The 26679-nt window shown below is 42.6% G+C and overlaps 1 protein-coding gene across 1 annotated transcript in view; it reads left to right on the forward strand.

Annotated features, from left to right (window-relative positions):
* The first annotated feature begins 476 nt into the window (after positions 1 to 476).
* Positions 477 to 26679, forward strand: part of FEM1C (fem-1 homolog C) — a 31810-nt gene continuing 5607 nt past the window's right edge. The window contains exon 1 of the mRNA XM_044059459.1: positions 477 to 1663. Within this exon, the coding sequence (XP_043915394.1) occupies positions 1120 to 1663 (544 nt within the window). The 5' untranslated portion in view covers positions 477 to 1119. The remainder of the gene's footprint in view (positions 1664 to 26679) is intronic.

Below are 26679 nucleotides of genomic sequence, written 5' to 3' on the forward strand. Positions count from 1 at the left end.
TCTTTGGGATGGGGGAGGAAACCGGAGCACCCGGAGGAAACACACGCGATCGCAGGGAGGATATGCAGACTCCACACAGAAGGAATCCCAGCCGAGAATCCTGCTTGTAAATGTTTAATTTCCCACGCCCCTACTTACATTTATCAAGGGTACTAGAACGTATCAGAGATTTAGAATACATAGCTAGACTTAAAAAGGCCCTTATGGTCATTAGCCGAGTAATCACCTATGATCCTATGTCTTTGTGTGTGTGTGTATATATATATATATATATATATATTATTATTATTTTTTTTTTAATATTCTGGGCTGGGTCTGAAAAGGGGCTGTAGGGTCACAGCCTTCCATAGTACACACACAAACAGCCGTGACAAGCATGACCAATAACTGGGGGAATAAAACCTTCCGCAAATACTTTTCTGCTGCCTCAGTGTCTCACGCCATCTAACTACATTACCCTCCTCCCTTCTCCGCTAATAGGTCCTCACCGTTGTCAATCATAGTCTCTAACAGCCATAACGTAACGTTGGGATTCCTATCTGCACAAGTGAAATTCAAAATTTTTTCCATTATGCAGGTTATATTTAATGAGTCAAGCGTTGAAGTAGTTTATTGTGTGTCGTCAGGCAGTATTTTGCTGGCATTTTGGAACTGTAATCAGGGGGTCTAAGAGCAACATTAGTTACCTAGTGTACACCAACGGCATCTTACTGCAAACTGTCATAAGGAAACGGACAAGAAAATACGAATTCGAAAAGGTGGTAGAAACTTTAGGGATCCGGTTTAACTACACCTAGCGCTTTAATAATCCCTAGTTTGGGAGCGAAGAGAACATGGTGTTATAAGGTTGGAATGGAGAGAGATGTGGGTACTCTGTGCGATTGACTATTGGCAGACAAAAGAGGGCCCAGCTGCCCGTAGTATTCTAGTTATTTAGGCCACGAAGTACCGTGGTGTGATACGACGAACCGGTATTATGAGTTCCTGAGGATTGGATTACCAGTACCCATAACTGGGCCATAATTGTGACAACAAAAGGACCTTTTGTTGCTCTTTCGTGGGCAATAAACTGTAGTGCAGGCACACATTTGGTTAAAGATAACCTCTTTTGAAGTCGATATGGATCTAAAAACTGCTGTGTTCAATGCCGCACGGGATGGGAAGTTGCGCCTCATGGACAAGCTGTTGTGTAGCAAGTCACATTCTGAAGTGACGGCGCTCATGTCGGAAAAGACTAATGGGGCTACACCGCTTTTGATGGCAGCGCGATATGGACATCTGGATGTGGTGGCGTACCTGCTGGAACAGTGTGGCGCGCCTATTGAGGAAGGTGGCTCTGTTAATTTCGACGGCGAAACAATTGAAGGGGCGCCTCCGCTGTGGGCAGCTTCGGCTGCTGGCCACCTTTCCGTAGTGAAGGTTCTTTTGGAGCACGGCGCAGTGGTGAATAGTACCACCCTCACTAATTCAACCCCGTTAAGGGCTGCCTGTTTTGATGGGCACTTAGAAATTGTTAAGTTCCTGGTGGAACATAAAGCAGACATAGAGGTGGCAAACCGACATGGTCATACATGCCTAATGATCTCTTGCTACAAAGGGCACAAGGACATCGCGCAATACTTACTTGAGAATGGAGCCGACGTGAACCGGAAAAGTGTTAAAGGTAAACTATTTTAATTTTAGTTTTATTTAGCAGTTTTTTCTCAAGTATTTCGCAAGTTGGGTCAGTTTGAAAAGGGATGCCCGGGGTAACATTAATGTTTTTATGGATATTCCAATCCTAATCCTTTATATGTAGCGTAGATACTCGATCAAGCAAGTAAAATAAGCACACGATAACTGTATTAAAGGCTGCATAAATCAGGGTTTTAAAATTACTCTAGGTGACAATTGTAGATTTCCGGGTAGGTAAAGATTGTCCGTTCAACTGATTGACTACTGCACACTACAGTAACGATCGCAATTAACAGTAAGTTTCGTTTCAGGTTGAGTGTGGGCATTACTACCTGAACATGGATGCTATAGATTCCTGTTTGTGTTTTTAACAGGTTGTTACACTGGTTACGGATACTGTCACTTTGGGTGACCCGGGAGAGTGTTGTAACAGAACGATGTTGAACTTGTGCAGCCAGACTAGGGACGACTCATTAAAATCAGGATAGTTTACACAGGGATGCCCGGGGTAGCATTAATATTTTTATGAATATTCCTAACCATTATTTAGTGTAGATACTTGAAAGCAAGTAAAATAAGCACACTATAACTGTATCAAAGGTTGTGTAAATCAGTTAGGTGACAATTATAGTTTCTTGTATAGATTTACACGGGATGTGCCCACGTATTGCCAAAACACCCGGCTTAATTCTGTTTATGAATGCTCTGCTGTACACTGCAGATGATTTTCTAAATGCTTGCATTTTTAATCAGTGTCCCGCAAAGTTGTCGCATCCTGTGTCACTCTCACATATGCATACATACATTGGAGTATCGTTTACAGCTGTACCTTTCACCCTCTTGGCATACGAAATCTGAGGAAAGCCTGAAGTAATGGGGGGCAAGGGCCTGAAAATGGGGGCAGATTTTAAAGATCGCTCTTATCAGCCTGGAAAGTTACTAGAATAACACGATTTGTTAGCATTCATTTTCTGAAGGATATGAAGTCTGAAACTGTCATTGTTCAGTAACTTCAGTCCTCCACACTTTGCTAGAAAACCACAAATTTATGAGGAACTGACTAAAAATATGAGGCGAAAATCTGGACAGCTGAGAGGCATGTTTACAGTATTTTGCTAATATTACACACACAATTGCCAGGTTATTACTATTTACCAATTTGTAATCTCAGAAGGCATGGGCATTAAGGTAATCTGTACTCAGTTGCCATGCATATTATTACGTTGAGAGGTTCTAGTGCTAATAAGCTTGTCAATTCTGAGTAAGGTTATTGGCTACTGAATGAGCATTTGCAAACAATCCATTGGGGTGGTACTGGATGCAAACTTTCACACTGGTAGTTATTGAAACAGAATGGTGTTCAGAAATTCTTAATTTTTTGCCAGTTATCTGAGTGCTGTAATGGGAAGTACAGTTGTCTGCATGACTGTAAGCTAGAATTTGAGAAGTAGTTGAATAATTTTAAATGGCTTATCCTAGAAAAAACAATATATGTAATGTGGTGTATTATTCTGTTGTAGTTGTGGGTTAGTGTTCCCTTAACCACTTTATTCATCTCACTAGATGTACTTGTAGTATAACCAATAAAGCTATATTTTTATTCATCTCACTAGATGTACTTGTAGTATAACCAATAAAGCTATATATGCGGTCACTACTTTTGTAGTACTGTGCTGCTTCTGCATGCTTGCTTTTTCACATCTGCTTTTACTATATTGGAAGTTTTTGAGTGACTGGAATGGAGTGTGGACTCCCTGCCACCACAATAGACTGGTCCCTGTGCCCTTTTCAGCTACAACTTGTGTACTGAAGTGTGAAATGCAGCTTTGATTCCCATCGTCATTGTAATGCATTTTAGTTTGTCTGATACTACTTGGATACGTTTAAAATATACCAAGTATTGTATAAAGGTACACTACGGTAAGGTGTCCTGCTTTGTATGTGCTTTTCAGCTGTTGACATTTTGCGATTCTGCATATGTCAGCAGAGTTGATGATCTGCAGTTCCTTTACATCTGAAGTTAGAATTTTCTATCTAGAACTGTGAAAAAGGATGGGGATGTAGGAAGAATGGTAAAAAAAAGGATCTGGCGTTAAGGGAGTTGCATGGGAACTACCAAAGATGAATTGCAGTGTTTTTAGGGAACTCTATTAGGTTACTTGAGTTTGCTTACTCAAATCATTTTATAAGAGGAAGGAGATCTTCAAACAAAGCTATCCATCTAAATGTATAGGATTTTGGGTTATTTTTCATGGTGAATTTATTCTTTCACATTTTTATGAGTTTCCTTTCGGGGGGGGAGCAATGGAAGTATATAAGAATATCTGGGTGATTCTTTGCAGCCTATGTTACCATGAAGAAAAAAAATGGGTAAACTGAAACTGCTTATTTTTCTGACAGATGATTACAGCAGAAGTCTCTGGGTGATTAAGATCGCCATGGATTGCAAGTTCGGTGCAGTTGTGAAATCAACAAATTATATAAATTCCCTTCAAGTGAAAATTGCTCATTAACGCAAGGTGCACTTAGAAGGGATGCGTACTAAATGCTAAGAAATGCAGTGCCGTCTCACTTGGAAGACAAATGGCTACCTGGGCATCTGAGTAAATGGTTCTGTCCTATAGATTACCCTATAGGAGCTGAATTCTGAAAGCCCTTGTTATCACAATCACCAAGGAGGTTATTGCTCTCCTACTGTGCCCTGGTTAGACCCAATTACAGAACATAGTACACTCTTCGGCACGCATCTCAGTGTGCATATCAAAAAAAAAAAAAAAGATTCCTAATGGAAAAAAAGGTGGTCTGTACTGTGTGTCAGAGAGACTCTTATTGAGACCTCTGCTTTGCTTTCTGTGCCCTTGAGGATCTCTGTATCTGAGACAACCTTTTTCTCAGTGTGTCACAGTTCAACCAGTGCTAGAGCAAGAGCTCGGAATCTACATCCGGGAATACATCAAAACTAAATGGGGAAAGAGTGAGGGGTCCTCATCACCGAGCTTCTCCTCTTAGTCTGGAATAGACCCCCCCCCCTTTCATGTTATGCAGTGCAGTTCCCTCTCTGCCTTCAAACCAAACCTAGCTTAAACTATTTAAGTACCCTAAAATACTCTTGGGCTTTTTCTTGCCCTCTTTGAAAAGGTTGGTAGATTTTGATGGTGGTTAGTTTTGTATTTTTTATTTTATTTTGTTGACGGGAGTAGTCAGACTGGGCTGTGGTAGCCCCACTTTATCGGAGGCTCAGGGAGGAAAAGCTCCAGTAACCAAAATGGGTGATTTTTTTTATATACAAGATGGGGAAATCTAAAGCTTAGTTACAATGTGGATGTACAATAACTGAGGAACAAAAGTATCCGAGCAAAGGAATAGAAGGCAGTAGTAAATTTATGTTGATCATTTGCTTTATTGTAATACATAGGGGGTAATGAAACTGTGTACGGGCCAGGGTATTCTGGCCTGAGGAGGTGCAAGAACAGAGCCAAGTGCTCCTAATTGAGTCTGAATGGATTGTTGTCTGGGTATGGCTAGAATTCCAGATTTTGAAAACTTAACTTTGAATGTGGGCAGACCAGCAGAGTTGTGGGGTTTAGTTTATGGTTAATGGGAGGTTTGTCTGTGGAGCATAGTGATTGTAAGCACTTTCATCTCCACTCCTTTCCAAAAAGACTTCTTCAGACAACATTTTCATAAAAATGACAAACTTATAGTTTGGGCGGCACAGTGGTGCAGCGGTTAACGTTTGTTGCCTCACAGCAAGAGGTTCTCCGGTTCGATTCTCGGCTGGGGTGCCTTCTGTGTGGAGTTTGCATGTTCTCCCTGTGTTCACGTGGGTTTCCTCCGGGTACTCCGGTTTCCTCCCACATTCCAAAGACATGCATCTGGAACATTTCTCCCCGAGCCTCCGCTGAAAACAGGCTCTATGGAACCTAGTCGGACATTCCCGGTCAACAAATGTTAAATAAATAATAAAAAATAAATAAATAAATAAAACTTGAATATACTATCAGCAGCTAGTCGCATGATCACATTCATCACATTAATTAACTAAGTGATGCTATTTAAAACATATAAAACCAAACAAATTATTATAAATATAGCCTAGCAGTTTAAATATCCTATATGCTAATGTTTAAAACCTCTTCGTTTTAAATACATTACAAATTCTTCCCTATTATTAAGGCCAGGGGGAAAATGGGCATTTAATTTAACTTGCCAAGAGTACTCTAACCAGCCTACCTCTTCCTCTATGTTCATACAGAACACTGTATCACTTAATTTTAAATTTTTAGTATTAGAAAAATTAACTTTGCATTTTTAGTTTTATAATGCTTACTCATAGCATTTTTATCATCCTCAACTTGAGTAGCATATCTGTGTTCATATATACGACAATATAATTCTCTTGTAGTTCTACCTACATAGTACACCTGGTACTAGTTTTACGACTCTGCCAGCAGGGTGTATGTTAAATGATACACCAGAAGGTTCGCTTATTACAACTACAAATTTCTTAAGAGGCAAGCAGACTATCTAACACTAACAATGCTGTAATAGTTACTGAATATGTATTAAAGGGATGTTTGGCTCCACCATTAAATCCCTTTGTACGTAATGTGACATCAAATATAACATTGAGCTCTACAGTAAATCATGCGGAGATGTTCAGTGAACTAGAAAAAGAACTTTCCAAATGCAAAAGACTACAATGGGACAGTCTCTTTTTTGAAACTAGTTTGAAAGAGAAACAAGTCCCTAAAGGTTTGAGTGAACAATTTACAAGCCGGAAAAGACTTGCCCAAAGAATTAGTAGACAAGTGGTTAGAGGTGTAAACCAAAGGGCAGGGTTGCAATACATGGAAATACTAATTGATTGATTGTAATAAGATAACCCATGCCAGTACATCTAACAAAATATGCAAAATCTTTAATGAATTAAAACAAGCAGAGAATTGTAGCACTAAGATGTGTGCTGTACAAGAAAATCTTATTAAATTAAATGATTTGTTAAGTCAGCGCAAACTTAAAAATATGAAAGATGCAAGAGATATCATGAGGGAGTAGCTTCAGCATATGGGCTGGAACTACAGAAGGCGATATGTAACGTTATACCTTGTAATGAAGTGTTAGCTTGCAGTGATAATGGAGCAGTACGGAGATCTGATCGGATAAATAAAAACTCAGAATACTACTGAAGTATCTGGTAAAAAAAAGTAATAAGTCTAAGAACAACGATCCTGCAGGAGCAACTAGTAGTGCTACAGGTATAAGCAACCTTAATACCATTAGCGAAGAGACTACAGAACCAGGAAGTAGTACTGCCATGAATGACTGTAGGAGAGAAGGGCAGTTAATTCAGATTTATCAAAGGAAGGAGGCGAAAGAACCTGGGCCCAGGTAACATCAAAGGGGATTGCCTCTAACAATAAATGGCGCCAGAATCAACAAAAACAGAAACAAAAAAACGGATTTGTGAGGAGGGACCAGAACAAAGCGAATTGGAACCGCAGCAAGCAATAATGGAGGACTTTGGTACTGAGTTTCAAAATTGTGAATCTTTCTAAATATGTGCTGTCTGAAGTTGAATGTTTGGTTATGGGCAAAGGTTGGAATTTTGTACCCACACAAAGAGCGAACAAATTGCAAACAGTTAATGAGCGTTATGTTAGAATGTTGAATTTTAAGTGTCTCTTTATCAAAGGTATGAATGATGTTAAAGGAAAATTGCATTTTTATACGCCAAGCAGTTATAACCCACTATTGCATAAAGATTTGTAAGCGTTTTTAAATCTGTGTGAAGCCAATTGATAGAAGTGTTTGAAAAACAATTTGAATTTAAATATTATAACATGTCTGAGGTTGAAAAATAAAGTTTTGATAGGCTTATTAGCAATAAGGATATTTTGTTTTTAAAGGCTGACTAAGGAGGTGCTATTGTGGCATTGGATACTGATGACTATGAAACCAAAACGAGTTATTATAAAATGAATGTTTTTACAAGAAAACAAATATGACTAAGGTGAAACGGGGGTCTAGAATGATAGAAGCTTGTATTGAGGAGTGGTTTGTAACAGGGAGAATTGAAGAAAATATTAAAGTTTGACTAATAGCAACCCCTAGTTAAGTAGGATCTTTGGAATTCCAAAGATCCACAAGAATTTAAACAACCCTCCTCTTAGGCCTATAGTGTCGAGTGCAAATAGTAAAACAGAAGCACTGTCAGTTTATGTAGATAAGCATTTACAAGTAATACCCAAGCATGTTACTCGTAGGTTCATAGGTAGGTACTAGGCTGTCTGCCCTAGGGCATTTGTAAACCTAGCCAGAATGTGTTTGCTTTCGCCTCCCTTTTAGACTAAATTCCTGAGCCTCTGTCCAGCAGGGCCATAGAAGTGATCCCAGGAGTGAATTTACGATTTCCCATCCACTCATCAAGATTTTTCTTGAAGAGGTTCAGTGAGGGGCTCTGCCTAACATGGACCGAGACTCTCTTCCAGAGCGAGGGAAGCCTCTGGGATATGAATCTATCCCTCCAGAATGTCCTATTTATAGCTGTGCTGAGGTTTAAATCCCTGGAGCGTGTAGCTCTAATGGATTAGGTTTTCTTGAGGTGGAGCATGTCCATTAGTTCCAGGTTAGACATGTCCTTGTACGTCAGGCAGAGATCGCCTCTGAGTAGGCGGTAAGCAACTAAGTAGAGCTGGAGTTTCTTTAGTCGAGCTGCATAGGGCATCTGTTTGTGGCCCACGATCCTCTTGGTGGGGTACTTTTGAGGTCTCTTCAGCTGTTGCAGGTGCCGGGTAATGTACATCCCCAAATGGCGCATTGTACTCATTGTACTCCTATTATGGGCCTGATGAGTAGAGGGGCACAATGATCTCTCTTAATCTAGATGTGAACCCTTTTGTGATTAGGTGAGCTGTATAGAGGGTTTTTCTAACCACTTGGGCAATGTGATTGTCAAAGTCCCCAGATCCCTAATTACTACTACCGTTCTTAGCGGATTACCTCCTATGTGGTAGTTTGTGGGCACTTTGCTTTTCCCAAAGGGGATGACTATACATTTTTTGGCAATTGGCTTGAGGCCATGGTTCTGACACCAGTTATCAGTCTCTGTAAGACCCTTCTGGAGGATGCTTGTGTCAGCTGGGAGAGTCTGTTATGGCTCCCAGTTTGCAGTCATCTGCAAACTTGGTCAGCCACAGTCCTCCCATGCTTGCCTGTACCTCAGAGACGTATATACCGAACAAGAGGGGTCCCAGGACAGAGCCCTGTGGGATGCCACTTGTAACTGGTTTAGAGTCTGACATGGCACTTGCAACTCTGACCATGTGAGTTCTATCCCTGAGCCAGTTTGCAACCCATCTTGTGACGAATGGGTTGATATTTAAGCTGGCAAGCTTATTTATGATACCAGAGTGGGGTATTGTGTAAGGCCTTTGCGAGATCCAAGTAGGCTGTGTGGATTGCCTTTCCCTCATCTATGGCTTTGGTAACTGTTTCGAAGAAGTCAACTAGGTTTAGGAGGCAAGATCTGCCTTTAACAAAGCCAAATTGGGTAGGGTCCAGTGTCTGGAGGTTCCCAATGTTTTTGTTTGAGATCCATGATGATGCGCTCCATAGCCTTTCAGACAAGGCTAGTCAAGCTTATAGGGAGATGGTTCCCAGGATCCGTTGTGGCGCCTCCTTTGTGGAGCGGGATTACCGTTGCTGAACGCCACTCTTTGGGTACATAACCTGTGGTGAGGCTGAGTTGGAACAGTGAATTTATGTGAAGGTTTAGTTCTTTTTGGAGCTCGTGTAAGACTCAGCCCGGGATGCCATCCGGTCCCATTGATGCTGTGTTTTCTTACTTTGGAAAGGGCTGGGGCTGCTTTCACCTGTGTGTCATGTCAGGGGGACTGCATACTTCTGGGATAGACACAGGCCCTTTTGGTGGGAAAGGGGGGTAAAGTTTGCACTGAACCTGTCCGCCAGGATGTGTTGGTGGGTTCAGTATACTTTGTGCCATTTTGCACCAGCTCAGAGCAGATTTGGGAGTTACCACCCAGATTCTTGACGTAGCTAAAGAAAGCCTTGTGATTATCTTTAAAATCTTTTGCAATTTTTCTTTCGAAGCTAGCCTTTGATGATTTTATGAGGGATCGAAGTTTCTTGCTAGTACTGATCAGGGATGCCTTCCCTTTTTGGGATTTAGTACTGATCAGGGATGCCTTCCCTTTTTGGGATTTTGCCCTATCATGTAATAGTTCCCTCCTTCTGTTGTAAAGTTATTTATGGCCGAGGTCCACCAGACTGGTTTCCTGTTTTTGGAGGAGTGAGTCTTGGTTTTACTTGGGATTGCATGATCCGTGCATTCCTGTAGGTGCTCATAGAATGCAATTGTAAAGGTTTCTGCATTTTGGGTAGCATTTTCAATTAGCCCAGGTGCTTTGAAGTTCTCCACCTCGGTCTTGAAGTGTGAAGTTTGCTTTTGAGAAGTTTTTCACAGTGGTTTCCGTGGCTGGGGGTGGGGATGTGGATGGCCATAGTGATTAGTTTATGGTCTGATCTTACCAAAGAGGGGTTTCCTCTGGTGTGGAACATTGAGCCCCCATGTTGGTGAAGACCAGGTCCAATATGTTGTCCCCTCTTGTGGGAGTGGTGACCAGTTGTTCCATGGTGTATAAACTCCAGGAACCGTTGGGCAAAGGAGTTGGGACTTTGGAGTAGTTTTCCCAGTCAATGTTTGGGTAGTTGAAATACCCCAATATCATGGTGTTTGGTGAGATCTTCATATTCTCCAATGTTCTCAGGAATGCCGAGTGGGGGTCCTGGGACAAGGTGGGTGATCTGTAGCGGGCTACAAACTGAAAAGCAGTTTTACCCACTGTTAGTTGCACATGGATGGTCTCCGATGCCTCGTGCAGTGCCACTAACCTGGAGGTGTGGGTATCCTTGATGAAAATGGATACTCCCCCACCTTTAGTATTTCGGTCGGAGTTCTGGGGCCGAAAAGAATGGTATGCGTTATCCCGGTAGTGCTGGGGTGCTCTCTGGAGCCTTGAACCAGGTTTCTGTTACTGCACAGATATCGATTTTTCTCCATACTAAGGAGTGCCTTGAGTACGTGCATCTTGAGGTTTAGACTTCTGGCGTTGAGTAGCATTATCCTTAGTTTTTTGTTTCTTGTATTTTCTATGGAGGTGGGTTTGTCTTTTGAACCTTGCCTGAAAAAGGCACTGTGGGGGTGGCAAGAGCCTTGGCCAGTATTCGAAAGCCTAAGGGTGACAGGTGCAAGCCGTCCCTTTGACTTTCTAGACAAAATTAGAGATTTGGAAGTAGAGCCTACAGATGTTATGGTAACATTAGATATAAAGTCATTGTACACTATGATTCCCAATTTAGAGGGGATGGAAATAATGAGGCTTGAATTGCTAAAATCGGGAGTCTTTTCTTCTACCATTAGTCTTCTTATGGAAATGATAGGCATTGTATTGAGCTACAACTATATGATTTTCAAAGATTAAATATATTTATAAACTAATGGAGTAGCTATGGGGGTGGCATTGGCCCCCAGTTATGCCAATGCGTTTATGCAAGGATGGGAACAAATGCACATTTTGGATAGTGGCTTTAGAGATAAAGTAATTAAGATGTTTAGATTTATTGATGATATTTTCCTGTTATGGAGATGTACAGAAAAAGATTTGAGTGATTTCATTAGTTACATTAACAATGTGTGTACCTATCTTTAAGTTTACTTATCAGAAAAGTTATGAACTAATCACTTTTTTGGATCTAGTGGTGTTTAAGGAAGAAAGTAGACTATTAACTAAAATATATAAAAAAGTACAAAATATGTACTTGCATTATACCAGTATGCATCCAGAACATACTAAATTGAATATAGTTGAAACTGATTTTGAAGAAGCAAGTCAGTTGTGTAATAAGATGTTAAAAAGAGGCCATCTGAAGTCTCATATAGATAAATTGTGAGGAGGAGAAGAGAGCTAGAATAAATCAAAGCAAAGAGGAGGAGAAGAGAGCTAGAATAAATCGAAGCAAAAAGAAAAGTAGTAATAGTAAATATGATGCCAATGTTTCTATGGCTATACATAATAGTGTTGATTCTAAAGCTATTAAGAATGTTATAACTCGCAATTGGGAGTATTTTTAGAACTAATGAAGAGTTGGTAGATGGAAATGGGCCAAGATTTATTCAGAAAAGAGGTAATAGTTTTAAAAATTATTTCCAGTCTAAACTCAATTGTATTAAACAGACTAATTCCAAATGTGGGATAGTCCAAGTGTTTGAATTGCAATATGTGTAATTATTTATATGCTGATAGTAATCAGTATGTAGTGGGAAGGAATATTGTTAAAATTCCTGGTTTATTTAACTGTAAAGTTAAGAATGTAGTTTATCTAATTATATGTTTGGAGTGTGATGCATTCTATGTCGGTAGAACTAAGAGAATTATGTCGTATATATGAACACAAATATGCTATTCAAGTTGAGGATGATAAATGCTATGAGTAAGCATTATTTGTTTTGTGTCTTTTGGCTTTTCCCGGTTAGAGGTCGCCACAGCAGAACTCCAGTCCATTAATGATTGTCAGTAGATTTTTACGTGCTGGCTTGCCGGGGTTAACGCACAATCTTCAACGAAGGAATGCCCATTCACGTATGTTGCCACACACAAGACGCTCTAACCGAGAATCAAACTGGTGACTTCTAACTGTGAGTAGACAACGCTACCGCAGCACCACCACCGCAGTATAAAACTAAAAAATGCAAAGTTAATTTAAAATTTTTAGTATTAGAAAAATTAAGTGATAGTGTTCTGTTGTGTTCTGTATGAACATAGAGGAAGAGTTAGGCTGGTTAGAGTACACTTGGCAAGTTAAATTAGTTAAATTAAATGCCTGTTTTCCCCCTGGCCTTAAAAGGGAAGAATTTGTAATGTATTTAAAAAGAAGAGGTTTTAAACTTGGCATTTAGGATATTTAAACTGCTAGGCTATATTTATAGTAATTTGTTTTGTTTTATATGTTTTAAATAGCATTAATTTAATTTATGTGATGAATGTGATCATGTGACTAGCTGCTGATAGTATATAAGTTTGTCATTTTTATGAAATGAAAGTGTTGTCTGAAGTCTCGTTGGAAAGGAGTGGAGACAAAAGCACTTACCATTGGAAGAATAAAGGATTATTCATTGCTTCTGTTGCCTATTTTGTTTTCGTGTTTGTGGAGTTGGGAGTATTTGCTGCTTTCTTTTGAGCATAGTGATTGTGCGGGGGTGTACAGTTCCATTAAGGCTTGGTTTGTAGATTTATATTATGAACAGTTGCTAAGTGAGGGAGGGGGGGAGTGAAGAAGTTCTAGTCAGCCTAATTAAGGCTAGGTAGTGGTGAATTTAGCTGTCATTTTATAATATGCTCAATATTTGTTGAAGGTTGTAGTGAAAATATGCTAAGGTGCTTTTTAACATGAATCTGCAAAGTTTGCCATTCAAGCCAACAAAAATATGGAATATCTATAATGACACAGAGTAGCTTTGTGTGGGATAATTTCTCTAGGAGTGTCTGAGGTGATGGAAAAGTTTTTGTACAGGACATCAATTTTGGTGTGAAAAATAATGACTTGGTGTTTGGCATTCATTTAATATGTGTCGAGCCAGGTTTATAGAAGTTCTTAGGACTGTGCCACTTATATCAAAATAACATCAGTATACTGAATGACAATTGCATCATTTAGTAGTGTAGAGGTCATTTAATAAAAATGGTATGGGGCCCAGTACTGAGCATTGTGGCATTCCGACTGAGATGGGCAAGAATAGTGATTGTTCTTTCTGCCACATTTTACTGTCTGTAGCCTGTTGGTTAGCTGTGGAACCAGGAGAGGGAGGGGGTTGTCGAGTCATTGGAGAAAATGGGGTACTGTCAAGTGCTTTTAATAAGCAAGGAATTTGCAGGGCTCGTATGGCCTGTGGTTTAGTTACCATGATTCTATTCTGTTTTTTTGTAGAGCATCTGTTTCATCATTTTTTTCAGGGCAGTGTACTCCCCTTGTCAAAGTTCTTTGAACATTGTAGCTTCTTGTTTTTTGTCTCAAAACCAAGACATCTGGGGTGCTACATTTTTGTTTTTCTCCTCCTATATTAATTCTCGGTACAAGTGCATTTCAGTTCTTTACTGTGACTGCCAGATTCCTCTTGGCTTGTGTGTGTGGTTTATTTAAAGTGCATCACAGCAACAAGCGAGTTTAGTGTCATGATGCATTTTGCCCCAGCACACTCTTATTTATTTGAACTACGTTTTTCATTAAAAGCTGTATAAACTTTTTGTATTAAAACCATAGCCTAAATAAATTGAGTTCTCCTCTGTGATTTCCCCTTGGAAATTTCCCATAGACTTTAATGGATTCATCTCTGAATGTCCATTAAAGTCGGAGTACAGCTCACGTTTTCCCTGAGTTGAAGTCACTGAGGCTAAAGATCACCATAGCTTTTGGTGACCTCAGCACAGGGAAAGGTTAACAGATGTTTGAAAAGGATCGGCAGTTTGTGCCACATAAGGTGTGCAAAAGGTAAGTCACTGACATGTGACAAAAAACTTAAAAGAATACTCCAGAAGGTGTCAAGCACAGTTGACCAGCCCACCTGGGTATTCTCAACAGTTTATTAATGCTTTCAGCGTTTTGAAAGTTGTGTACTTGACAGTAGATAAGGTAGAGCGGGATCCTGTTTTGTAGCAGCAGGGCTAAGTTTTGCAGTTATTAGGACATTTTTTGGTGCATAAAACTTTCCCCTGGACACTTTGATTCCTCTCCTATCTTATAGTCCTCCAGTATGCTCTTCATCTCTGGGTTTGTAGTATTCCATATGAGGCTGAGAAGAACTAGCACTAAACGTGTAGCTCAATGGAGAAAAGAGAGGGAAGGTAGGAGGGTGTATTACTGATGCTGGACCATCTTTTCTGTAGCTGTCATTTATGGCAAGTATATTGCTTAGTTGGTGAGGAGAAGGTCTGTCCACTGTAACAGCTGGACATGATACCAAGTTAATTCTCCTAGACTTTCCATTATGGGAATGTACTACTTAAACAGTGGCTCCAGAGAACTCTGCCCGGATATTGCATTTGGATTGTAGTGTCATTTTTTTCATAACAAGAATCTAATGTCTTGCTGCCTGTCAGTGGGTCTGAGATCATTTCTGTCCCTTTAAGTAGCCAGTATCCGCTTCCTTTTATATAAATGTTATGGTAAAGTTTCATTTCCATTTGATGCATTTTATTTGGTTCTGTTTTGAGGTTGGAGGACGGATCCTCGTGCACCTTTTTTCAGTCTCAGGATAGGAGCACTTTGTGGTTACGTGACTTGGTTAGAGTTGCACAGTGGGCATGTGGGACTTAACTGAAGAGTACAGGAAATGGCTGGAAATGGCTTATTTAACAGCTTGTGGCCATAATTCTCTGTGCTGACTGGCTGCATTAGCTCAAGTATTGTAAAAGTATGTGGTGGTCTTGTAGGGACATCTGGCCGATCTGTCAGACCCTAGCAGCATCCGTAGATAATGATTGGCCACAGAGTGCTCTCTATCAGTCTTGAGGTGCATTGTGCTACTGCTCCATGCAAGAAGTGTAGGGTGCAAGATTTGAGTACTTCATCTATTTGAGCAGGTCCTGTGACTGACAGTACCTTATTAGAAAGTGAATGCAGAGAACCTCCACCTTTGACTTTTATGTTCAACATGTATGGATCTGCTTTGTGTGCCATTATAGATGAGAACTTGAATCTTGCATGTCCTTCCTACTGAAGGATTCTGGTAGTAGCTGCTATCACATCCTGCATTGTTGCCTAACTAAGTTAACACTGCAGCAGACCTAGCTACAGTTTACCCACTTTGGTGCCAGAAGACCTTACTGCAGTTGATAATGTGTGCATACTTAACAAAAAGAAGGCTAAAGATGGACGTTTATTGCACTTCGGTTTAGTGTCAACTTAGAATGAGGCCACAGTGCCAGTTTTACAGGAGAGTCTACTTTTGTTAATGACTGTTTGATATGCACACTTGAAACATGCTTGCTTGAGTTATATAAGGCATTGTTCCTTTCTTTATGGGCACTTGAGGGATCAGTGAGCAGAGATTATTTTTTTTCCCTTGCCATTGCTGGAGCTATATATTTTCATATTTGGGAGAATTGGTTGGTAATGTGGGACAAAAAAGGCACCTGTGAAGGGAAGATTTAGTCCAGCTAGTTATCTGCAGTCATTGTTCATATACTGGGGTCTGTATTACAGCATCAAATTTAAAATAAGTTTGAACTTTGTAATATCGAATCCTAAAGTCCGAAAGTTGAAAATGGCGAAGCCACGGCGCATCAACTTTTTTCCCAGGGAAAAGATTCTGTGGGCCGTTTACGGCCATTTGCTATTTCCTTCACTGTGGTGCGATCTCAGAGTTTGTATATTTAAGTAGGGGGGTTTGGGTGGCACAGCCTCCCGCTTCAGTATTTTTTTTTTTTTTTTTTTTTTTTTTTTTTTTTTGTCACGCAACAGTGGCTTTTTTCCCTGGGGGAAACGCTGTTCTATGTTTTCGTTTTTTTGGGTGTTGGACTTTAGAGTTCAATATTACAATGTTCGAACTTTTGTTAGTTCGTTGTGATGTAGAGACCCCATGTACTGTGCTACTCAAAACACACTTCAAAGTTGTGAAATGAAATAGGATTATTCACACAGCATTTGGAGCAACCTTTCTTGCCTTTGCAGGTTCTGTAGTGATTGTTGACAACTGGCAACTTCAATAAGTCTAAGGGTAAAACCTGAATAACTCTCTAATAACAAAATTTGGATTTGCATATACCATTTTTGGAAGAACTACCATTTGAGATGCTGCTTAGTTCCAAGCCTGACATTTACTGCTTAGTTCCAAGCCTGACATTTACTGCTTAGTTCCAAGCCTGACATTTACTGCTTAGTTCCAAGCCTGACATTTGCTGCTTGGCTTGTGTTTACTTATCTGTCTTGGCTGTGGATTTGTCAGTGTAGTTTGGCAAGCACTGTGTGCTGCAGAGCTACTTTATCAGCCTTCTGTTTTGTAAAATTTCTATCGTTTGCTTTTGGCAGTGTATGCCCAGTCATATCCTTTTGTGAAAATTTGGTGCACTGAAGTCTGCTGAATCATGGCCGTTTTCCAGGACACTGTTAAAACGGTTTATAGCAGTGTTGCTAATGGTTGTGGCCTGTTGCTTTTAGTGGTTGCAGGAAATCTGGTGCACTTCCTTCTAGTTTTAACGGTTCTTCCTTATAAGATTCCCACTGCTAGTGACTTTCCCCAGTAAACTGAACAAAAGGATTCTCTTGGTGCTAGGTTTCTTGTGCATTTCTGTGCAGTATTTTTATTCTGGGATTGGCTTTAATTAAAAAAAAATTATATATATATATATATATATATATATATATATATATATATATATATATATATATATATATATATGTGTAGGTACTTTATTTTTTCCAAAGGGGATGACTATGCACTTTTTGGCATTTAGCTTGTGGCCATGATTTTGACACCAGGTATCTGTCCGAGTCCCTTTTGGAGTATGTCTGTGTCAGTCGGGGAGTCAGTTGTAGCCCCTAGTTTGCAGTATTCTGTGAACATGGTCAGCCATAGTCCTCCTGTGCTTGCCTGTACCTCTAAGAAGTATATGCCGAACAGGAGGGGTCCTAGGACTGACCCCTGGGGAACGCCACTTGTAACCGGTTTAGAGTCGGACCTAGCTCCTGCAACTTTCACCATGTGGGTTCTGTGCGTGAGACAGTTGGCAACCCATCTTGTGACATAGGAGTTTATGTTCAGGCTGGTGAGCTTGCCCATAATACCAGAATGGGGAATGGTGTTGAAGGCCTTAGCGAGGTCTAGGTAGGCTGTGTGTACCATCTTTCCCTAGTCTATAGCCTTGTTAACTGTTTCAAAGAAGTCCACCAAGTTTAGGAGGTATGATCTGCCCTTAAAGCCAAACTGGGTAGGGACCAGTGTTTGAAGGTTCCCAATGTCTGTTAATGAGTTCCATGATGATGCGCTCCATAGCCTTGCAGACCAAGCTAGTCAGGCTTATAGGGCGATAGTTCCCAGGGTCTGTTGTGGTTCCACCTTTGTGGAGCGGAATAACCGTTGCTGTGCACCACTCTATGGGTATGTAGCCTGTGGGAGAGGTTGAGTTTGCAGTGTGTTTAGGTGAGGGTTTAGTTTGCCTTTGAGCTCGTGAAGGACGCAGCGTGGGACACCGTCCGGTCCCATTGATGCAGTGTTTTTTGGCTTTGGAGAGGGCTGAGTGTCTGATTTCAGGGAATCTACATTCTTAAGGTATGGATATGGGCCTTTTTAAGGGTGAGGGGGGGTAAAGTTTGCACTGAACCTGTCTGCCAGGATGTTGGCAATATCTGTCGGTTCAGTGTATTTTGTGCCATTCTGCACCAACTCTGAGCAGATCTGAGCATTGCCACTTGAATTCTTGACATAGCTAAAGTAAAGAATGCCTTGTGGTTATATTTGGAGTCCTTGGCAATTTTTCTTTCAAAGCTCGCCTTGGATGTTTTTATGAGGGATCGTAGTTTCTTGCTGATACTGATCAGGGATATCTTCCCTTCTTGTGATTTTACTCTCTTCTGTACTAGTTTTCTCCTTTTGTTGTATAGCTTGATTATGGCAGGAGTCCACCAGACTGGTTTCCTTTTCTTGGAGGAGTGAGTCTTGGTTTTGCTTGGGATGGCACAATCCATGCATTCTTGTAGCTGCCCGTAGAATGCATTAGTAAAGGATTTTGCAGCTTGGACAGTGTTATCCTTCAGCATGGGGGCTTTGAAACTTTCCACCTCTGTCTTAAGTAACGTGAAGTTTGCTTTTGAAATTTTTTTTACGGTGGTTTTCTTGTCTGGGGGTGGGGGTGGAATATGGATATCCAAAGTGATTTGTTTGTGGTCAGATCTAACCAGCGAGAGGTTGACCTCTGGTGTGAAACACCTGTCGCCCATGTTGTTGATGACCAGGTCCAATATGTTGCCACCTCTGGTGGGAGTGTTGACCAGCTGACCAGGGAGTTTCAGTTTATGAATACTAGGAAAAGTTGGGCAAGGGAGTTAGTACGGAGTAGCTCTCCCAGTTAATGTTTGGGTAATTGAAATCCCCCGTTATTAGGGTGTTTGGTAGGACCTTTATGTTTCCCAGTGTTTCCAGAAATGTGGAATGGGGGTCCTGGGATATGGTGGGTGATCTGTAACAAGCTACAATTTGAATTGCAGTTTTGCCCATTGTTAGTTCCACATGAATGATCTCTGAAGCATCATACTGTGCCACTAACCTGGAGGTGTGGATATCCATGATGAATATGGATACGCCCCTGCCTTTTGTGTTTCGGTTTGGGTTCTGTGGCCAAAATGTATGGTATGAGTTGTAGCCTGGTAGTGCTGGGGTGCTCTCTGGAGCCTTAAACCAGGTTTCTGTTACTGCACATGTATTGATTTTTCTCCAAACTAAGGGGTGCCTCGAGTGCGTGCATTTTTAAGGTTTAGGCCTCTGACATTGAGTAGCATTACCCTCAGTTTTTTGTTACTTGTGCTATTTACAGCGGTGGATTTGTCTCTTGAGCCTTGCCTAAAAAAGGCACTATGGGGTGGCAAGAGCCTTGGCCTTCGAAAGCCTAAGGGTGACAGGTGCAAGCCGTCTCTAGCGAAGCAGCGTGGCTTGTCGAGCATGTCATCCCAGGTGGACAGACACTGGATCCCCTTTGAATGACACTAGAAACATAGCCAATTGTTGAAATCGAGAATTTTTTCTTTATACCATGGTATAATTCTTGGTGAGGGCAGGATGCTACTCAAGGTCAGGGTCATACCAGCCTGGGCTACGTGATCAGAGAGCTCTTCCATGTGTAGTCCAGGGAGGTATGGCTTAGGTCATTCACACTAACATGGACAATGACGGAGTCATATTTGTACTTGTTGTGGAGTGACCTGAGTGCTTGTGTTATGTGGCGGATCCTGGCACCAGACAGGCAGCTAACAGTAACCTTCTCCTTATTCAACCTATTGAGTGGGACGTCAGTGTGCTTGACTTAGTCCCCTATTACTGGTATGTTGGGTATGTTATTTTGCCTTAAGGGCTGTGATTGCATGGCACACTGGTTTTGTGAAGTGTTGTGTGTCATGGTTTGTGTTGGGGGGGTGGAGGTTGCTTGGATGTTTGCTTTGGAGGACTCTGGTTTTGCAGATTTTTATTTAGAGCCTCTGAGTATGTGTTCATGTTTTTTGTCGGTGTTGGCTTAATGAGTCTATGTAAGACTGGTGGTGTGATGCAGCAAGTATTTCCCTTCTCCTCTTGACTCTCTGATCAGTCTTGGGTTGAGAGAGCTTAGCCTCTAGTTTGGCTGTATAACTGCACCTCTCGCATGTATTAGAGTTTGGTGGTAGGAGGAGGGGGGGTTGTCTGTGTACATGAGGCAGTTGTAACATTGCCTCAAAATGCCCAGATTCACCAGTTGGACTGGAGAGTACACCTGAAATTGCCCTTTGGACATGCCTGGATAGGCACAGTGAACTGTTTTACTGGATGGCTGGTAAGGTCGAATAGAGAGCCTTGTCCTTCTGTACAGTACAGGAGGGTCTAGTGCTAGGGTTTATAAGTGCTTGCTATAAGTTTTGAGCAAGTGCCGGGCTTAGAAATGAATGGATTGAGTGCTTAAGTTGAAAGTTGGTCTAGTTCCAAGGGAAAATTGAAGGAGACTTTGTGGAGCTGGGAATAGTTTTACCCTAGCTAACCGGCACGCAAAACCGTGCAAATACAGTATTTATAGCAAGGAAATGAAAGAGAAATTAGCCCAAAACAGCCAATAAACTACTAATTTCTGGGCTGAAACCACTCCTCCATGAACAGATAGGCTGCTCAAAGCTCCCCTCTCTCACAGTTGAACAGAGAAACTTACTTCTATCCAAGTAAGGTATGGGCAAACGCAGAGATTTGTAACAGCCCTGAATTCAGCACTAACCTGAAAACTGGACTATACTAGCTTAGAAAGGCAGGAAGTGTGTGTGTGTGTGTGTATGTGTATATATATATATATATATATATATATATATATATATATATATATATATATATATATATATATATATATATATATGTATGTGTGTGTGTGTGTGTGTGTGTGTGTGTATGTATATGTATGTATATATGTATATACGTGTGTGTATATAATTTTTTTTTTCCCAGAAAAAGAAGCAGATACACTCAAAACAGTTTAAAAGCGCAGAAAAGGATACTTATTATTGTATATCGCAGATCAGAGTTGTAGTCAATGCCCCCAGTAATAAAGTAGGAAGAAACACACATACAGTAAAAGCAGATGAATAAAGTGCAATTTATATATATATATATATATATATATATATATATATATATATATATGTATGTGTGTATGTGTATATATATGTGTGTGTTTGTATATGTATGTATAAAACGAACAAACTGATTTAAATAAGTTACCCAATTAACCAGAATATATTTGTGTGTGTGTGTATGTATGTATAAATATATATATATATATATATATATATATATATATATATATATATATATATATATATATGTGTGTTTGTATATGTATGTATGTATAAAACGAACAAACTGATTTGAACAAGTTACCCAATTAACCAGAAAAAAGCTCAAAACTGAGCCCTGTTCCAGCAGTCTTCAATCAGACAAGTTCTAACTGCACACCCCTGCTTACTAGGGGAACCTTTTCCAAAAAAAATGGCTAGTGCTGAAGTTATACAAACAAAACTAATTCAGCTGGTCTGAATCTGGTCTATGCTACAGCAACAAGGAGCACCAATTTCAGAAAGAAGCAGTTCAATTAAGCAGTCACAATAAGCCTGTGATGAGAAATTCGCAGCTCAGAAGGGCAGAATCCAGCCTGTCCTCCCACAAAGAGTGCAGATCAGAAAGCTTCTTAATGTAGAATAACTGGGCTGAAGCCCAAGTGCTTAAACCAGAACTAATACACTTTTAGAATAGCAGACGCTGGGCCTTCAGTTAGCAATTCCTAGCTTGAGATGTAGATATCAAACAGGAGAGGACCTAGGACCGAACCCTGTGGGACTCCACTCATGACTGGTTGGCAGTCTGACTTGGAGTCAGAACCCACAGTGTGAAAGTAGCTAATCTGTAAGCCAGTTTGCAACCCACCTAATGTATAGGGGTTGATGCCTAGTTTAGTGAGATTTTCTGATTCCTGAGTGGGGAATGGTATCAAAGGCCTTGGCCTTATCAAGGTAGAGGCTGTATGAACCACCTTGCCTGCATACACAGCTCTGGTGACTAACTCAAAGAAGTCGACCAAGTTGAGCAGGCATGATCTACCCTTCACAAAACCAGACTGTGTAGGATCCAGGGTTTGGGGATTCCCTGTATCCTTGTTTATTAGGTCCATGATGATGCGTTCCATAACTCTGCATATCAGACTCGTCAGGCTAATTTGGCAATAACTCCTATAGTCGCTTCTCCTTTGTGGAGAGGGATGACTGCAGCAGTGTGCCATTTGGTAGGGACAAAGCCTGAAGTGAGGCTCTGTTGAACAGGGCACACAGGTGAGGTGTCGGTTCACTCTGTAGTTCATGTAGAACACAGCCAGCGATATTGTCCGGTCCCATAGAAGTTGTTTTCTTGGCCTTGGACAGTGCTATTTTAACCTGTGCAGCAGTAATACTGGGTGCCTGGCAATCTACTGGTATTGTGATTGGTCCTTTGGGGAGGTAAAGTTGGCACTGAATCTGTCGGCCAGTATAATGTCCTAAGTGTGATGCATCACCACAGATGTCTGTTTTAGGATGGGAAGGTACTTGATAACCGTCTTACTAAGGAGATTGTCTGCTAGGTAGGGGATGGTGAGAGAGACTGGTATTTAAGCTGAACACTGATTCTTCACTGCAGGAAGTCCCAGGACTTAGTAATGCAACACTGACTACAATAAACATCTCCCGTTTTGCAAACTGTTCATAGCACACAACTCTTGGTGGATTGCTTTGGCTTTTGGCTTGGGGTGTTTCTTAGACTTGACATTTATAATACCCACTAACTGAAGTCTAGTCACAGTGTCAGTTGATTTGAGAGAGGATTCTCCCCAGTGGGTGCCCACTATTCTCCCCCCAGTAACCTGTCTGAAAAGCATTTTTTTTTCTCTTTCTCTATCTGTTGCTTTTGGAGTTTCTTTTAAATAAATAAGTGTGTATGTACTTGCACAACATACTTTTCTAGTATTTGCTTAATGGTTTTGGGGCAAAACTACCGGGGCTGGTATAGCACCCAAAGGTACCAGTGTGAAGTGTTATCCTTTAGTGCTTGGAGTCTGAAAAAGAGCTGCAGGAAAGTCCTGTCACGTCTGATTTAAGGAAAGACTGCCCAAACCAAGTGCAGCTACTGGGTTGTGTGTGTGTGTGTTGCGTTTTTTTTTTTTTTTTAATATTTAGGTAGTCAAGCGGAGTGCGCCAGGCATGTAAACCATGGATCTGAGGTAGTTACTTCATTTGTTCAGCAACCTGTGGGTCTCTGATCTGACCGGCAGCTTTCCAGGCTTCAAGATCCGAGCTCCTAGCTCCTCCCCTCTACCCACAATCCCTTGTCACCACCACACTACCTCAGATTGTTTTTGCCGCGGCTTGAATAACAAGCATCTTGAGAAGAGCTCCTGAGCTTAGACAGGGAAGTGAATATTTTTCTTCAGAGATTTTCTTAAAACTTTAAAACTTAAAAAGGAGAGTATTGTGAGTGTTTCTCTGCCCCCTTTTGTTTTCGGGATTGTGTTTTTTTATTCATACCCTTCCCCCTGGGTGTTTGAGTGTGTGAGTGTGTGTGTCAGGAAAATGGCCGAAGGCCCTAAAGCTATTTTTTCAAAGTGCACTGGGTGTGGCCATAAGCTTTCCCCAGCTGATGGCCACACTCAATGCGTTATATGCCTGGGGGGTTGCCCATTTGTCTTCAGACTGCCAGGTTGGCGCAGCCTTCAACCCCCGGGCTGTGAGGGACAGAAGGAACAGGCTTATTCTGGCGGGATTGCTTCCCCCGGAGGAGGCCTCTTCCTCCTCTCCCTTCAAGGTGCAGGCTACCTAGGTAGCTTCAGCACCCCTGATTCCCTCGACTCAGGCTGGGACTCAACCTCCCACTACTGCCTTGAGTACGAAGGAAGTTCAGTCTTCTCCTTCTAGGGATAAGCACAGGGAGAAGCACAGACACAAGAGGCGAGCCGAGCCTCGTCCCCCGGCTCCACCTTCAAAAATTGTTAAATCGCCCCCGAGGGTGTCCGGACCTTCTCCTTCTTGGCTTTGATCTCCTTCCTTCTCACCGGAGCCGGAGGAAGAGCTCCTATCACCCTCGAGGTCGTCGTGGCGGCCCTCCAGGCCCGCCTCTACGACCTCCTCTAGATCTACTAGGTCTCTCTCCGACGCCGATATGGATAGGATGCTGCGTCAGTTTTTGCAGACCCAAATGCGGATGGGGGTGCTCCTGCCCCCCCCTCCACAGGGGGGGGGGGGAGTGCAGCTTCCATATTTGCCCCGAATTCTCCTTCTTCAACCCGGATCCGGGTTTTGGAGTCTTCGGATCCAAGCCCTTTCGGAGCCGGGGTTTTATTGGCGCTGGTGGCCCAAGCCTTCTCGATGCCGACCATACCATCGAGTATCTTGGATCTGAGCTCTCGGGGCCGTGGGCTGGGCGTCGGATCCGTGGGAGCGGGTGCATCTTCGGCACCGCCTATGTCGGAGAGCACCTCCCTTTCGGATCCGATGGCTTCGGCTCGGACACCGATCCCTATCTCGGAGCCGAGGAGACTGCTTTTGGGGCCGGAAGAGAGTAGTTCTCCCTCGGCATTCGAAGTAGTGGAGAGGGTACTGTCAAGGTCTTCCAGGTCCCCGACTCGGGCTTTGGATCCCTCCACCCCCCCCCCCCACTGCATACGGGTCTAACTTCCATCATCCTTCCATCGGGACAGCCTGCTCGGACCCTCCAGTTTGTTACATCGGATGAGCAAGAGGCCGTTGAGCCCTCTTCTGATAGTCCCAAAGAGTGCCTCGTAAACGGACGTGTAAAAGGAGGCACATGGACTCCCCCGAGTCAGTCACCACAGATATGGACTTAGAGGAAAGGGAAGGTTCCCCAAGGTTCCCCCCCCTTCGAGGATGTCTCCTTTGGAGACATCATGGAAATGTTGCATATTAGGGGGGGTGGTCTGCCCAAAAACCTTCCTCGGATGAGTCCGTATTTCTGGAGGTGTTTGAAGCGGGCCCATCTACCTCCTGGGTGTCCCCACCGGCAGATCCCCTGGTAGATCTCCTGACTACCAGGGCTTGGCAGGAACCCGACACCGTGGAGCCTATCCCATGTCGACCGGATAAAATCCTTAGTCCCCCTACAGGCAGGCTTGGGCCAAAGGGTCTCCAGTTGATGCCATGTTGGTGGCTGCTGCCACTAAAAGAGAACTCTCCCAGGGGAGCTGCACGGTCCACCCGCCGGACAAGGAGTCCCGGGCACTGGACCGTATAGGGAAAGCGGACCTTTGCTTCAGCAACCTTCTCCGTGAGGGTGATGAATTATTATGGCGCATATCATCAGGCTGCAACGGGATTTGATCAAGGAATACACTGCAGCTCCACCTGAGTCCATGTCGATCGAGGACAAAACCGTGTTCTTGACTCGCATGGCCACTCTCAAGTCCATTTCAAATACGTCCATGCGGCTACTGTCTTATGCTACGGAGGGAGCCGCAAGGGCCAGCGGAGCAGGTGTTGTCTTGAGATGTCACGCCTGGCTCCATCTTTGTAATTTCGCGGAACCTTTCAAGGCGTCCTTCGCAAACGCACCCTTTGACGGATCTTCGCTTTTTGGCAAGACCGTATGCGATACACTAGTCCAAAGCGAGAAGGACTGGAAGACGCTGTCTGCCGTCTGAGTCCTTCTCGAGCCCCCAACGTTCCTTCTCAAGGAATCAGAGGGGGCAAAAGAAGCTGTGGTTCCGCAGGTCCCAGCAATTTTATTCAGCTTCGGACTCCGCGCCCTCCAGAGGCAGAGGAGGGCAGGGTGGACGCCGGCCCAGAGGCAGAGGGGGACCGCGTAACTTCGGGTCTAGGGAGCCTTTTTCCGAGAGACCCACGCAACAGCCCTGAGGGCTTACCCGACTGTCCAGCTCTGGAGACAGTCGGGGGGGCGTTTAACGAAGCACCTGTCAATGTGGGAGTCCATCGCGAGCGATCGATGGGTGCTCCGAATTATATCCAGAGGCTACAAAATTCCCTTCCTATTTCATCCTCCCTCAGGTGGTCGCCTCCCCGATGTCACACCCAATCAAAGAGAGGCGGCGACTGTAGAGATTTCAAATTTGTTAGAAAAAGCCATCCAGCGGGTCCCCCCAGACCAATCCGGATTGGGCTACTACTCAAGGTTCTTTTTAGTGCCAAAAAAGACGGGGGACCTCAGGCCCATTCTAGACTTGACTGCCCTGAACATGTTTGTCCCCAAAGAAAAATTCCGGATGGTTACTCTACAATCTATTCTCCCCTTAATGCAGGTAATGCAGGAGAACGACTGGATGTGCAAGGACACGTACTACCACATTCTAATGGACAGGTGGTCCAGGAGGTTCCTCCGCTTCCGGCTAGGGGCCAGTCATTACCAGTTCAGGGTCCTAACGTTCGGACTCACCTCAGCCCCCAGGGTGTTCACCAATGTCATGGCAGTGGTTGCGGCCCACCTGAGGCTTCAGGGCATAAGGGTCTTTCCGTACCCAGACTGGCTCCTCACAGCAACCAACAGGCATCAACTTTGTACCGCGAGAGACTGTGTGCTGTCTCTCGCCGACAGCTTGGGCATCTCAGTCAACATACCGAAGTCCTTTCTTCATCCTGTGCAAGCATTAGATTTCATAGAAGCCAGGCTAGATTCCCGATCTTCTCGGGCCTTCTTGACCTCGGACAGGCTGTCCA

Source organism: Protopterus annectens, chromosome 17.part0 (assembly GCF_019279795.1).
Source record: "Protopterus annectens isolate FY-2018-M chromosome 17.part0, PAN1.0, whole genome shotgun sequence".
NCBI lineage: Eukaryota > Metazoa > Chordata > Ceratodontiformes > Protopteridae > Protopterus > Protopterus annectens.